This window comes from Notamacropus eugenii, chromosome 5 (genome assembly GCF_028372415.1).
Source record: "Notamacropus eugenii isolate mMacEug1 chromosome 5, mMacEug1.pri_v2, whole genome shotgun sequence".
NCBI lineage: Eukaryota > Metazoa > Chordata > Mammalia > Diprotodontia > Macropodidae > Notamacropus > Notamacropus eugenii.
The window spans coordinates 409146282-409160056 of NC_092876.1; the positions used below are offsets into that span (position 1 = coordinate 409146282).

The window sequence follows — 13775 nt, forward strand, 5'->3', positions numbered from 1 at the left end:
TCAATACAAAAGAATATTATTAAAAACTGCTTTTGGGGAAACAACATCAAAAGCACGGTTTGTACACTTTTCTTTGCAAGACATACAAATGGAATACAGCCCAAAATATTAAAACAGTTTCAATTACCAGCATTGAAACAGATTTTTCAGGATTAGTGCAAAAAGAAAAAAAAAAGCCAATTGCAAACAGTAGCTCATCAACCTGGACATGAATTAGTTCTTCCCCCCCAAACACCCCAAATCTCACTGAGTAACATCTTTTACATTCATTGGTAGGGGAAGTGCTCTAAAAAAAATAGTTATCCCTCTGTGCAAGAGGTAAGCAGCAGCAAACTCTGAAATGAAATTGTAGCTTAAACATTGGGAGACAAATAGGGAACAGCCACGAGCATAGCCTGCTCTGCTCTGTCTGCTTCAGGGTCCTTAGCTAGAATTGGTTAGAGATTTGATAAAGGAATGAACAACTTCTGTCCAAGTCCAATAAAATAAAATAAAGCTTACAATTTCTTTGTCTCCAGTTTTCATTTGGTTGCTGTCTTATCAAGATACTTCTATAATCCCTCAAGTTTGTAAAACTTAACTCAATCTGACATTTGGACAGTGCTCACTATTCTAACTAGTACGCTAAGAAACGGAGAAGCAGCCTTGTTTGCAACATGTGCTTTGGTATAGCATCCTCCAGTGTACTCAGCAGAACGGTGGTGCTGTGTGCTACAGTGTGCTGTGATGTCCGTTACTCAGACTGGCGGCTCATTTCATTGGTTTTGAGACTATACTGATTGATCTTGGCATTTTCAAGTTTAGATTTTATGTCTAGTGGCTTTTCAAAGAAGTTTACTAATGACTGTTCAGTCAAAAGTGAAGCTAAAATATGTTCAAGGGAGACAGTCCAATCCCCTTCTGTCACAGATAATGCTTGGGAATATCTCTGAGGCATCTTCCCTATGTCAGCAAAAACTGAGTCCTGGTCAGAGGTGGAAGCAGATGCTTCTGTCTGAACATCCTCCATATACTCGTCAGAACAGCTGCCTGAGCTGCTGCTTCTCTGCCCCACTTCTCCTATCTGCAGTAACAAAGTAGTTACTGTGGCAATAGCTTGATAGAGATCATTTTCCTCTGGATCTTCATGAAACATACTATATAAAGTTTTACAGAACTGGATGAATTCTCTCTGAAAAGAAAAGGAGGAAGTAATTAGAACACTTTCTATTAAAGAATCTTATTAATGGCTGTTTATACTTTTAGAAGGAAGGAATGGATTATCAGCCTAGTGAATCAATCACAGTAGCAAATGCAGATTGAGGATTATGTATGTGATTTTATGTGGCCACATTACACATAAGATACAAGACTGCTCAAGCAGTCATAAGGGTTACAGTTTTAAGACTATCAAGCACTGAACAGACCTTCAGTGATTTGAATTTTAGAAGACCTACCCTTTCAAAAACTTGAGTTGTCAAAAAAATTTCTCTGGACTTATCTAGATTGATTCATTCAACAAGCTCATCAAAGATGAGTCACCTTTTAAACTCACCATGTATTTACTCTTAACATTCTTTACTATACTATGAACTCTGCTCCTAAAATTATAAGACGTGTTCCAGTTGGAATTTGTACTTAAATGTGGAAGCCTCTTTACGCACTTAATTCTCAGTTCCTTTTGAAAACTGAAGCAACCCTCAAGAACCTTACAGATAGAAAGAACCTGATATATTGGTTTTTTTGGCTTCAAAATAATGGTACATAATATAAAAATAATTGAAAAGTCCCACCATGACTTCCAAATATGTAGCCTTTCTCTCTCCTAAAAGCAATTCTGTTCCAACCTCAGTCCTCTAGAACCATGTTTGACTTATTACAGGATACTGTAAACCTAGGGCCTTGTATCCACACCTTTCCTAGCACGGTAGGACCTGTCAGCTTTACCTTCCTGGCATGCCTTAAACAATCCCAATGGGACCTACTAGGCCATGAGAGGTAGTAACTTTGGTGCAGGTTACTTAAGATAAAAACGTAATTTGTGGTCTTTACACTGCAGGCTTGAATACTTCAGTTGAAAGTGACCTGGGCTTTTGAAGCCTAGGGCAGTGGAAGCAAGAGTGTCCCACCAAGCTCGACAGATTTCTAGCTCTAGTACGGCTTCGGCTGAGTTAGGGGAAGGTGCCATAAATATTAAGCTAAATGACAGTTCTAAACATGCAGAGGAACGTAGAATCTTATGTATATTGGAATAATAAACCTATTACCTGGCTCATTTTGGGCAATTCTTTTTCAGTTTTATCTTTTTCTTTAGCTAAATCCTTAAGCATCTGCTTCAACTGCTTCTGATAATCAATTGCATCACCTTGAGACAAAGGGAAAACAATGTTAAAACCATTCAGTAAAAGCAAGGGGGAACATAATGGCTAACAATACAGGGGAACCATAAAGATAATGTTTAGCTTTTCCAGTTTTATTCCTAGGACTCTCATATCCTTGGGATTTTCAAGTATATACCAGTCACTTAGGACAGGTCCCAGTGAGAAAAAGGAGACAGAGAAGAACAATGCAATAAGGTATTGAGGACGTGTGACTATGCTGTCCTGTGTGGAGATACTGCTAATGACTAATAGCTTTTAATTTCTTCCCACATAGTTACGGAGATGAACAAGGACCTGGAGTTGGTTAAGGACAAACAATCTCTGTATTTTATTGGGGAGAGGAGAGATAGCATGATAGCTAGGAGAAGGCAGCCACTAATCAGCATAGCAGACTACTGGGGAAGATGGGGATGACTAGGTCAGGTGGGGGGGGCTGTAGAGAAATGTCACTCTAACATCTAGAGTATCTTGTCTAAAGGAAACATTTTAAAAGATTAAAATCAGTACATACCATTTGACTTTCCAAAGACCAGGGGTCTTGAAGTTGACAGTAGTGGATTCTTTAATGGTGATTGACTATCCTTGTCATTTTCAGTGAGAGCTTTAAAAAAAAAAAATAGCATTTCAATTCTCATCTAATTTTCTTTAAAATAAACTAGTTCTTTATTACAGTTTAATGTTAGGGACACCTGGGGTCTAGTTCCAGTTTTGACTAATGTGACCTTGAATAAGTAACATCTTTTCTTTAAAACTAAGTACTATTTTCTCAGTTTGTAAAATCAGAATATTCTATTAAATTGAGTAATTTACATCACTCTGATGTAATTGGTCAAGTTTCCACAAGGTGGCACTGAAGCCTAAATTAGCAACATGGTTTTCTAATCAGCTTTCTGCAAATTGGCATAATGGATCTAACGTATCACAGAATCTTGAGTCTAGAGCTGGAAAAGGATACTGATGGTGTCTACAGCTGATCTAGCCTTATGCCAGTCACAACCTGCCTTGGCTTTAAATTTCCTATAAAATGAGATTAACATTAGTACGTGGCTCACAAGATTGTTGTGATTTCAAATGAAACAATGTCACTACGATCCACTGTAAACCTTGAAGTTGATATGTTAAGCTGTTATATATAAAAATACTGCCACTTAATGATTGAAATGTCCGCTCTGCTTCACTTGGGTTCCTCGTAATCATGCATAATCAATGTCCATGGAGCCAAGACAAGGCTTTTCAGGATACACATTTGCCCTGAGTTCAACATGGAGTAAAATATGCAAGTTAAAGTCCCAGCTTGGTTCCTCACTACCTGGCAGTTATTTTTTTTTTAAGTACAAATTTGTCCCTTGCTCTTAACTATTCTTATTTACTTCTGAAGTTTAGTCAAAACACCGTCCTCCCCTGTAGCCATCACAATGACCTAAACAGGCTCACTTGGGGAGGAAAAGCAGGATAATCAGCAGGTTGGTCCCCAAACCCCATTTCTTCTAACTAAGCTTTGCAAAACTAAGAAAAAGTTATTTCAGACTAAAAAAGAATCAGCTGCTTTCTATCTTCAGTAGAGTCCTTGAGTGTCTTTGTAATACTTAGGTTTAGAACATATCACCTAAAACATAGAAGAGGGAAATGTGCTCACCATAACTGTGGGTAGACTAAAGACAGCTTTTATTGATCTACATATCTTACCAGGGGGGAGATGAAGCCTATATAGTAGTTTTATTTTTTCATTCATTTCTCCATTGTACATAATATCTGCAAATGAGAAGTAGAAAATAAAACTGTTATACAATATTCCCACCATAGAGGTAAAAACAGTTCACTTTTGTATGCATTACTTTTGACAACTCCACATTTGAAAAAGATTTCTACAAATTTTTAGCAAATTTGAAACTTGAACGAAACTCTGCAAAATAGTTCTCAGCTTTCTCCAATCTAACTTTTTTTTAGGTAAAAGAGCTAGAATAAAATCCTTTGTCAAATGAAAACATAGCACTGAACAAATGCATCATTGTCATGAGTATACATGAGCTCAGAAATCTCGGTGCTTTCCGTACCTGCTCCCCCCCAGCTGTAGTCTTCATTAATGAAGTCTGTACTTTAACAGTTACCTTCAAACTTGTCAAGACAATAGGGAGAGAGTAATATCACCTGTTAACCATATGATCTACTTGTCATCACAAATACTTTCTGGAAAGAAGACTAGTATAATGTTAACTACCCCATGTAGTATTACCTAGGCAGATAGCAAATCCTTTGAATGCAATAAGATGATCCATGTTTTCATCCAGGAGGCGAAAGGTCCTTTCAGCCAGGATCTCAGTGTGGGCACCACATGTCCATGGAGAGACGAGCTTGTAAAGGTTGGTGAACTGTTGAGCATCTATCAGATACTGTTCAGCATATGGTCTGTTGGGATCATGGTGTTGAAATGCAGGACTTGTCTGTTCCCAGTAACAGCTTATCATATGTTCTCTCTTTAAAAAAAATAAAAGTTACATATAAAGATGAGCCACTAGAGTAAAGGCCTTTAGGAGCCAGGGGAAAGGTGAATCATTCATAGCTTGTCTAATTTTATATTCAAGGTAGTGTCAGGATTAGAGGCAGAGAAGGGTGGCATAAATGAAACAACAGCACTTTGGGGCCATTTTCACTGTGCCACTTAAAGGCTTTGTGACCACTGGCAAATCCAGATTTGGAACTAGAAAGAACTTGAGAGTCTTTGACCAACTTCATTTTATAAAAGAGGGAAGTGAATTGCTTATGGTCACAGAAGCAAAAAGATTTGAAACCAGAATAGGTTCCTTTCCTCCAGATCCAGTGCTCTTCACAGCAAATCTGTTAACTTATCAATCTGTTTCTATAGAAATTTACTCCCCAACTGGGCTTCATACTCCGTGACTTTGGCATTCATACAGATGACTCCCTCAAATGCTCTAGCCACAAAGATGGTCATATTTTTGATCCTGCCATCACAAATGCACAACTTCCATCAATTCTGAACTTGAAACCCCACACCATGAAGTTAAATCCTTCAACCTCCCTCCTGGGCCATCATCCCTACACGAGATTCACTCTTCCTTTCCTTATCTTGATCTCTTGGTGAATCAGTTCCACTCTACTCTCTCTCCTCCTGAGTCCCCCTTGTTCTCATCACTATCTTGCCCTGCCAAGCCTCAGCCTTGGATCACTCCCACCATTCATGCCGCCTATTCTTCCTATACACAGGCTACTGAACAAGCAAGAAAAAACCACGAAACTTCTGGCTCAGTCTACTATGAATCTGTTACAGAACCTGAACTGGGACCTCAGTGCTGTAAAAATCTTTTTATGCCACCCTAATTAATTTATCCCACTCACTGTAGTGGCTTTTCTATTCTTTTCATCCTTCCTCAAAGTTTTGGTTCTCATTTACTGAAAGAAATTGAGTTCATTTGCCAAGAGCTTTCTCTTCTCCCCCCAGGTCATCTCATTATGTGTCATCCATGTTTTCTGCTACCTGTCTTCTCTCTACCCCTCAGAAGCTAAGTGTCTCCAACACTTAGCACAGCACTTGGAACCTTGTAAATCCTTATTGATTTATCTCTGTCTTGCATCGAGAGGGGCCCTTCTTGCCAAGGCAGACTTAATCTACAAGCTCAAGTGATCCCATTCCAACCTGTCTTCTCCAAATTGTCCCTTTGTCATCCCAACTGTCTTCCTTCAATCTCATCTACTAGCTGTTTCTCTACTAACTACAAATGTGGTCATGTTTTCCTCATCCTTAAAAATAACCTTGCTTGATACTCCTAAATATTTTATTATATCCCTCCCCTTTTGTAGCTAAACTTGAGAAGACCATGTACATAGGTGCCTCCACTTTTTTGTCTCTCATTTTTTTAACTATACTGGCTTTTGAGCTCATTGTTCAACCAAAATGTTTCTACAAAGTTACTATTTCTTCACTGACAAATCCAATGGCCTTTTCTCAGTTCTTTTCTTTCTGGACCCCTATACAGGAGTCTCTGACACTTGGTCATCCTTTTCTTGATTCTTTTGCTAGTCTTCTGATTTTACCTGCTATGACCAGTAAACAGGACTCCTCAGTCTCATGTGCTAGATCTTCCTCTAGATCTTGCCTGCTAATGTGGGGAATCCCATGGACCTATGATCTTGGGCCCTCTTCCTCTATTTTGTTTGGTTGTCTCAGCCACCGTCATGGATCTCATCATCTATGCCAATACTTGTGAAATATTACTGTCAGCCCTAATCTTTTCCAGTCTTGCATCTCCAGCTGCCTATTCAGCATTTTGAACTAAATATCCTATATACGTCTTAACTCAACATGTGCAAAACTAATCTCATCTTTCCCCCAGCCCTCCCCACATCCACATTTCCCTATTAATGTCAAGGGCACCACTTTCCTCTTAGCCACCCAGGCTCACAACCTAGATAGGTACCATCATCAGCTCATTTTTTTTCACATTCTCACCCCACACACATATCTAATCTGTTGCCAGATCCTGAACATTGTACCTTTGTAATATCTTGCATACACCTGCATGACACTGCCACCACCCTGGCACAGACCCCCATCACTTCACGTCTGGGTGACTGCATTTCACTGCATAACTGTTATAGATTTTATGATGGAATTTTTGCAAAACAGGTGGGGTGTGACCATTAGGTGAAGCTTTTTAAAAAAATTTAAATAAAATTGTGCCAGTAGTACTTAAAAACATTTATTACTAAACTGTCTGGTGCAAGCACAGAATACTCATGAATATACATTAAAATTGAATACTGAGAATGTATGCTGAGAATTTCAGGCTCACGGCTCACAAATGTGTGAGAGATAAGTGTCTATCCATATGCCATTGGTGAATATGCTGCTGCTCTGTTTACCTTTTAAGCAGAATAGAATACAATTATACCATGCAACAATTACACTATGAAAGGTTATAAACCAATTTTTGGACTGGAAAAAAAAACAAACCAGTGCAACGATTGTGCAGTGGCGATGATGATGATGCAGTGAAATACAGTATTGCAACAGTCCACTGGGTGGTTCACCTGCCTGCCTTATGGAAGTCTCTAGTCCAGTCCATTCTCTAGCTACCTATCAGTGATCTTCCACTCAGTAACTTATAGGGGCTTCCTGTCACCTCCAGTTTGAACACTAAAATCCTGATGGTCAAAGTATTTCAAAACAATCTCCAGTCATAGTACACCTCACTTTCTTGTCTCACTTCTTCCCTCCCACCCCCCACCTCACCGTGTTTGATGACACTGGACCCCTTACTGTCCCTTCAGCAGGATACTCAGTCTCCAAATCCGGGCATTTTCACCGTTCCTCATGCCTGGAATGTTCTCCTTCCTCATCTCAGTCTCCTGGCTTCCTTCAGGTTCCAGCTAAAATCTTACCCTTTATAGGAAGCTTTTAACAACCCCCTTAATCTAGTACCTTCTCTATCCTGTACAGGCTGTTTGCATTGTTGCTTCTTCCTCTATCAGACTGAAATTAGGCTAGTTGACTCGAGTACAATAATTGGAAGACCTGACTTTAAATTTGGCCTTTGGGCAAGACACCTATCTGCCTCAATTTCCTCATCTGTAAAGTGAGGGTTATAATAGTAACTTCACAGAGATAATAATTTGTAAAGTGCTTCGTAAACCTTAAAGTACTGTATACATGTTAGCCATTGTCATGAATGGAAAAGATTATTAGGCAACAGTACTGATCAGCTTAATTACTTATATGAAAAAAATAACCATTTTCAAAGCAGTGTGCACAGGGCCTACTGTCTGCACCAAAAGTGAACTCCAATTCTTAATAGCTGTATGATCATGGACAGGGCCTCAATTTCCCTTGTTAACCTTATTTATTGTTATCCCCAAGAAATAAGTACCTGCTTCCCAAATACAAAACCCAGTGTGGCACAAATTAGGTATAGCACCTCATTTATCCAGCATTGGTGTAAAAAGCAAATCTTCCAGCTAATGTTTGGGTGAAAAAACAAAAAAGTTGTAAAAATAAGCAAAACCAACAACTTTTTGACAGAAATCTTCCTAAATGTACCACACTAACTTGATTTACAATGCACAGCATATTGAACAGTCAGACCTTTCAAAGTCATAACCAGTCATGACTTTACTCTGCTGAAACACAAGCCCCTGAACCTGTTGAAGTATGGTGCTCCTGATTAAATGATGTCATGATTTTTTTTAATTCCTGTATCTGTTTTTCATGGATTCCCCTCTGACATTCTGTCATAGATCATTTCTTGCTATCCTTCCCATACCACACTCTTCCTCATTCTTTGGCTTTTTTTTTTTTTACCTGCATGCTGGAAAACCAGACAAGTAAACCTGTTCAAATTGTGCCTAAAATTAGGGCTGCTAAAATGTGAATGAAGCATGAACCACATAAACTTTGTAACACCTATTCTGACTACTCAGAGGCCTGTTATTACTGAGTTTGCAGCTATGTTGTAGAATCTAGGGGTTCCCGGGTGAGTGAGTTGTCACTATACTTCTAACAGTTCGAGTTAAAATTCAGCCTCTCCTGATGGTTCCCAAGCTCAGAATGCTCCCTAATTTGGTTATTGGCTTCTATAACAAAGGGAAGCTAGGTGGCGCCATAGTGCACAGAATGCCAAGCCTGAAGTGAGGAAAACTCATCTTTGTGAGTTCAAATCCAGCCTCAGACACTTAGTGTGTAGTGTGACACTGGGCAAGTCACTTAACCCTATTTGCCTCAGTTTCCTCATTTGTAAAATAAGCTGGAGAAGAAAATGGTGAACCACTCCAGTACCTTTGCCAAGAAAACCCGAAGTGGAGCCATGGAGAGTTGATGACTGAAGTGACTGAACAACAACAAATATATTAAAAAAAACACTAACTGGAGATAGCAAAGGAACCACAAGCACCTCAGTTGACAGTTCTTCTAGATTATAGAACACATCATTTTCAAAAGCAGCTATGAATTGACGTATCATAATCATGAAACAACCTGAAGTTTTACTTTAACTCCTTCACATTCATACCTTGAATAGGTCATAGAGTTCCTCTAAATCTTCAGGGAGAATTGATACTTCTGGAATAACAACCCGGAGCTTAAGAAAAGGAAAGAAAAGTGTGGCATGAATACCTGCTTCTGTCTGTTGGGGAAGAGAATGCAGCAGTAGGTCACTTGGGAAGTCTGGAAAATTGGGCTCACTCATGCACAAAAGTTTGAAATGCAATGTACCCTTTCCCAAAAATCACTCATATATGGCTGGTGATATTATGGAGTGATCTGATAGTTCTAGAAAGTTAATGTGGAATGTCATGCAAGATTGTGATTCCCACCCTATGCCCAGCTTCACTCCACGGCAACCATTCTGGGCAGCACATCACTTACAACATTTTGTTTTGTTGTGTCCTCATGACCTTGGAGAACTCGGATCCGGTGTTTGCAGCGCATATGCTCAATCAGTTCCACTGACTGGTCTCCAAATTTCTGCAGCAAGACATATATTTGAAAAATACCTTCACGTATAGAAATAGCTTTTGAATACAAAATCTATTCTTCCTTAAAAAAAAAAAAAATCCAGGATAGACCAGTGGTGGCCCTTCTTACCTCATAGGAATCCCGAATTAGATCTGCTATATCTGTCACAGGGTAAGGTTCCTGATCATCAGAGAAAAAGGCATGATGATTTCCAATTGGTGGTCCAGGGCTTTCTTCATTTTTAACATGATCCAGGAACCTAAATAGAACCACCAACCCATTCAAAGACATGCTGTCACCCACGCAGCTTGCTATCACCCCCTTTTATATAGTCTAGTTTTAATGGTAAAGATGCAGCTTCTCAATGTTGAAATAAATCCTTTAAAAAATAAAACTACAACATTAATACATACCTAATGACTGAAATGTATATATATATGAAAGGTAGCTTTCGAACTTCCAAAGAGAGAAATGCATTTTGTAGATTTTAAAACTGGTAAAGATACTAAAACTACTTAAAGGGCAAACCTACAGAGAATTTTTTTTTTTAATGTGAACATCAGAAAGGTAGCCAAATCCAGTTCTGAGCGGAAGCTTATATCAGCAGCTCATTATATATTTTAAAAGAAAAAAAAGAAAAATGATAAACTATTTTGTGATACCATTCAATAAAGACTAGTAACTCCTTAGTGAATTCTCTCAAGCTGATTGGAGGCATGGCATATTGTGAAAGATCTGTCTGTATATAGAATTAATATTATTATTCATATGATAACAGTAATGAAATGCTTTATTGATTCCTTCTGTTTTGTGTATCACGATTTTTTAAAATATCCTTTACCCCAATGAGCTCACCTTTTTAAGACAAAAACAACAACAGTTAAATGCTTTCTATTTTTCCAAAGTGCTTTCACACTGATCCCATTTGATCTTCATAAAAAGAAACAGACACAGAGTGGTTAAATGATTTGTCCAAGTGAAAAAGTCAAGACCAGAACATTGCCCTTCAGATTGTGAAGTCTAGCAACCAAATTATTAACTACCACACCTACTGCTCAAGTTCAAATATGAGGTCTTTTTCTCCCCTTTGTTTCACATGGTGTTCTAAAATGCTCTTGATCAGACCTGAAGGCTAGCTACATCAGTGTAGAACCAGAGAGGTGAGCTTTCTTTTAGTAAGCACATAAAGCCTTTGACCTTCTGAGATCCTTTTTTCACAATGTAAAGGGTAAGTCCAAAGAAGGGGGAGCTCCCATATCTAGAACTGTAGGAGAAGTAGAAGGTGAGTAGTGTTCCACACCACACAAAAGTAGGAGTGTTCCTCCATCTAAATGATCAATCACAAGCAGCATATCAACTCCTGAATCCAAATGCTGAAAATAAGGCAGCAGCAGCATGAAATCAGCTCGCTCCCCTTGCTGTTCCTGTGGTATTTCCTTAAGCAACTTTTCAACACAACAGCTTCGATGTAATTTCCCTCCCCCTCCATCCCCAACAGTTTGTTTTAGGACAAGTCATAAATCCCATGGTCTGATGGGAAGGTCACCAACCTGCTAAGGATCATCAAGGCTTGGCCATCATCTTTGCTGCTACACAGCTCCACTGCATTTGCTTCTAGCACAGCTAACCCCAGCTGGAAGATGGCTTTGATCCCATCATAGAAGAAACAGTCTACAACATTTACAGCACTTTCTAAAGGCATGATGCTGAGGAACAAGGTCAGGAACCATGAAAGGGAAATGGAAGCCAGAGTGGACAGATCCTTCATGTGTTCAGCCAGTTCTGGAAGTCTCTCTCTTATAAGTTCCTCAAAGACTGACTGGTCTACTTGGGCCCCTGAAACAAACATTGGGGTCAGAGTCAAGGGGAAGGGAAGAAGCATTTATATAGTGCTTGCTATGTGTCAGACATTGTGCTAAGTACTTCACAAAAATCATTCAATCTTTACAACATCTCATTGAGTTAGGTGCTATTGTCTCCATTTTATAGTTGAGAAAACAGGCAAAGAGGTTGACTAGCCCAAGGTCACAGCTAGGAAGTATCTGAGATCTTTGAACTGAAGCCCACTGTTCTATCTGCTGTACCATCCTTCTGCTTCTCATAAGAAAAAGCAGCCAGGACCATTTTTCTTCATCTGGTTCTACTGCCCACAAAACTAGGTAGCAACCAGGGCTGTTAAGTCCCTGTGAAGACATTAGGGATTCCCCTCCTGGCTAGTTCACAACTTCAGTCATAAACCAACCCTTAGTCTCCACTATATAGCCAATGGTTTTTCATTCCTGAATCTCCCGTATCCTTCTCTGCTTACCCTACCCATCCAAAAAGAAGAACCCCAAACTCAGTTCTCCCAAATGTCCTGAAATCCCCTAAGCAAAAAAAAAAAAAAAATCTATTACGGAAGATGTATTGATATTTACCACGTATCAGCAATTAATAGCCAACAATTGATATAACTTAAGCATTTAAAAAACCTGAACTTTTGACTTTATGTGTGTAGTGAATCACTGCCTTTTCCATTGCTTATTTATGTGCCTGCTTTGCAATTTATTATCTTGGATGGTGTCCGGGGTGCTAAGAGGCTAACTGGTTTGCCCAGGGCCACACAGCCTTAGTATGACATGGTATATATGTCATAGCCAGGACTTGAGCTCAGGTCTCTGATCCCAAGACCACCTCTGCCTGTTGGATCTTAACTTCATCTGTAAGACTCAAAGTTCAGATTTCTACCAAATTTTTAAATTTTCATTTCTCAACATAACTCTTACCATAGAGTCCTCCCTTGTAACTAAGAAAAAAAAATAGACAAAATTGATGCAGCCACCACATGAGGCACCATATACTTCATACTCCTAGTTTCTCACCTCCCTACTAAGGAAAGAAGAAGGTAGGTTTCATTATCTGTCCTTAAGGACCAAGAAAGCCATTGCTTTGGATCTGAATGTGCCTTCCAGGTTTTTGTGCATATGACTGTAGTAATTGTATAGGGCTGCTAGGTGGCGCCATAGTGCAGAGTGCTGAAACTGGATTCAGGAAAACTCATATACCTGAGTTCAAATCCAGCCTCAGACACTTAATAGCTGTGTAACCGTGGGCAAGTCACTTAATTCTGCTTCAGTTTCCTTATCTGCAAAAATAATCTGGAGAAGGAAATGGCAAAATCCACTCCAACATCTTTGCAAAGAAAATCCCAAATGGGGTCACAGAGTCAGACGTGGCTGAACAAGTGAACAAGAAGTCATTCTCTATGTTGTCCAGCCTACCTTCTTGATATCTATGATTATAACACCACGGAAGGTAAAATGAAGAGTTGCCACTTATGTTATTTTGATAAACAAAGAATGCCAAATGAGATAGAGTTAAGACATAAATAAAACTTTACCCTGTACTGTGAATTATCTAGTTTGTCTACAGTCACTGATGACATTCAATCACTATTTGAATGTAGATTTTCTTTAAATTGAGTTGTTTAAAAAACCTGAATAGAGCAGAACCAGGAGGACAACAATTGTGTAAAGAAAAGCAACTCTGAAGATTTAAGAATTCTGATCAATGTAGTGTCTACGTGACAGAGAAGTGATGAGCGCAGAATGCAGACTGACATATATGACAGCAGGTTGAAGAGCATTATCTTTTCTTTTTGGGAGGGGCATTGCCAAATGCAGCAGTTTGTTTACCTGACAATGCATAATCATTACATGAGTTTGGTTTTTCATGGGGGGAGCACAGGTGGTTAGGATGAAGACAGGGTAAATTTTCCTTAATTTAAAAACAGAAAAAATTTTAAAACTTGTATGTACATAAGAATTATTACCGCAAATAAAAGAAGGCAAGAAAGTATGCCCTCCAATTTTGGGGCAGTCTTTAATGAAGCTGCTTTTATTTAGTTGTGCCCAACTCTGTGGGACCCTACCTGGGATTTTCTTGGCAGAGATCCTGAAGCGGTTTGC

At 39.1% G+C, this 13775-nt stretch overlaps 1 protein-coding gene across 5 annotated transcripts in view; it reads right to left on the reverse strand.

Moving 5' to 3' along the window:
- The window catches only part of TBC1D8 (TBC1 domain family member 8), a 133321-nt gene continuing 119546 nt past the window's right edge, over window positions 1-13775 (reverse strand). For all 5 annotated transcript variants that reach the window (XM_072614684.1, XM_072614688.1, XM_072614686.1 and 2 more), the window contains exons 12-20: window positions 11379-11664; window positions 9958-10087; window positions 9739-9837; window positions 9383-9451; window positions 4594-4834; window positions 4047-4112; window positions 2872-2961; window positions 2247-2344; window positions 1-1171 (exon numbers count right to left, since the gene is read on the reverse strand). In XM_072614684.1, the coding sequence (XP_072470785.1) occupies window positions 734-1171; window positions 2247-2344; window positions 2872-2961; window positions 4047-4112; window positions 4594-4834; window positions 9383-9451; window positions 9739-9837; window positions 9958-10087; window positions 11379-11664 (1517 nt within the window). In that variant the 3' untranslated portion in view covers window positions 1-733. The remainder of the gene's footprint in view (window positions 1172-2246; window positions 2345-2871; window positions 2962-4046; window positions 4113-4593; window positions 4835-9382; window positions 9452-9738; window positions 9838-9957; window positions 10088-11378; window positions 11665-13775) is intronic.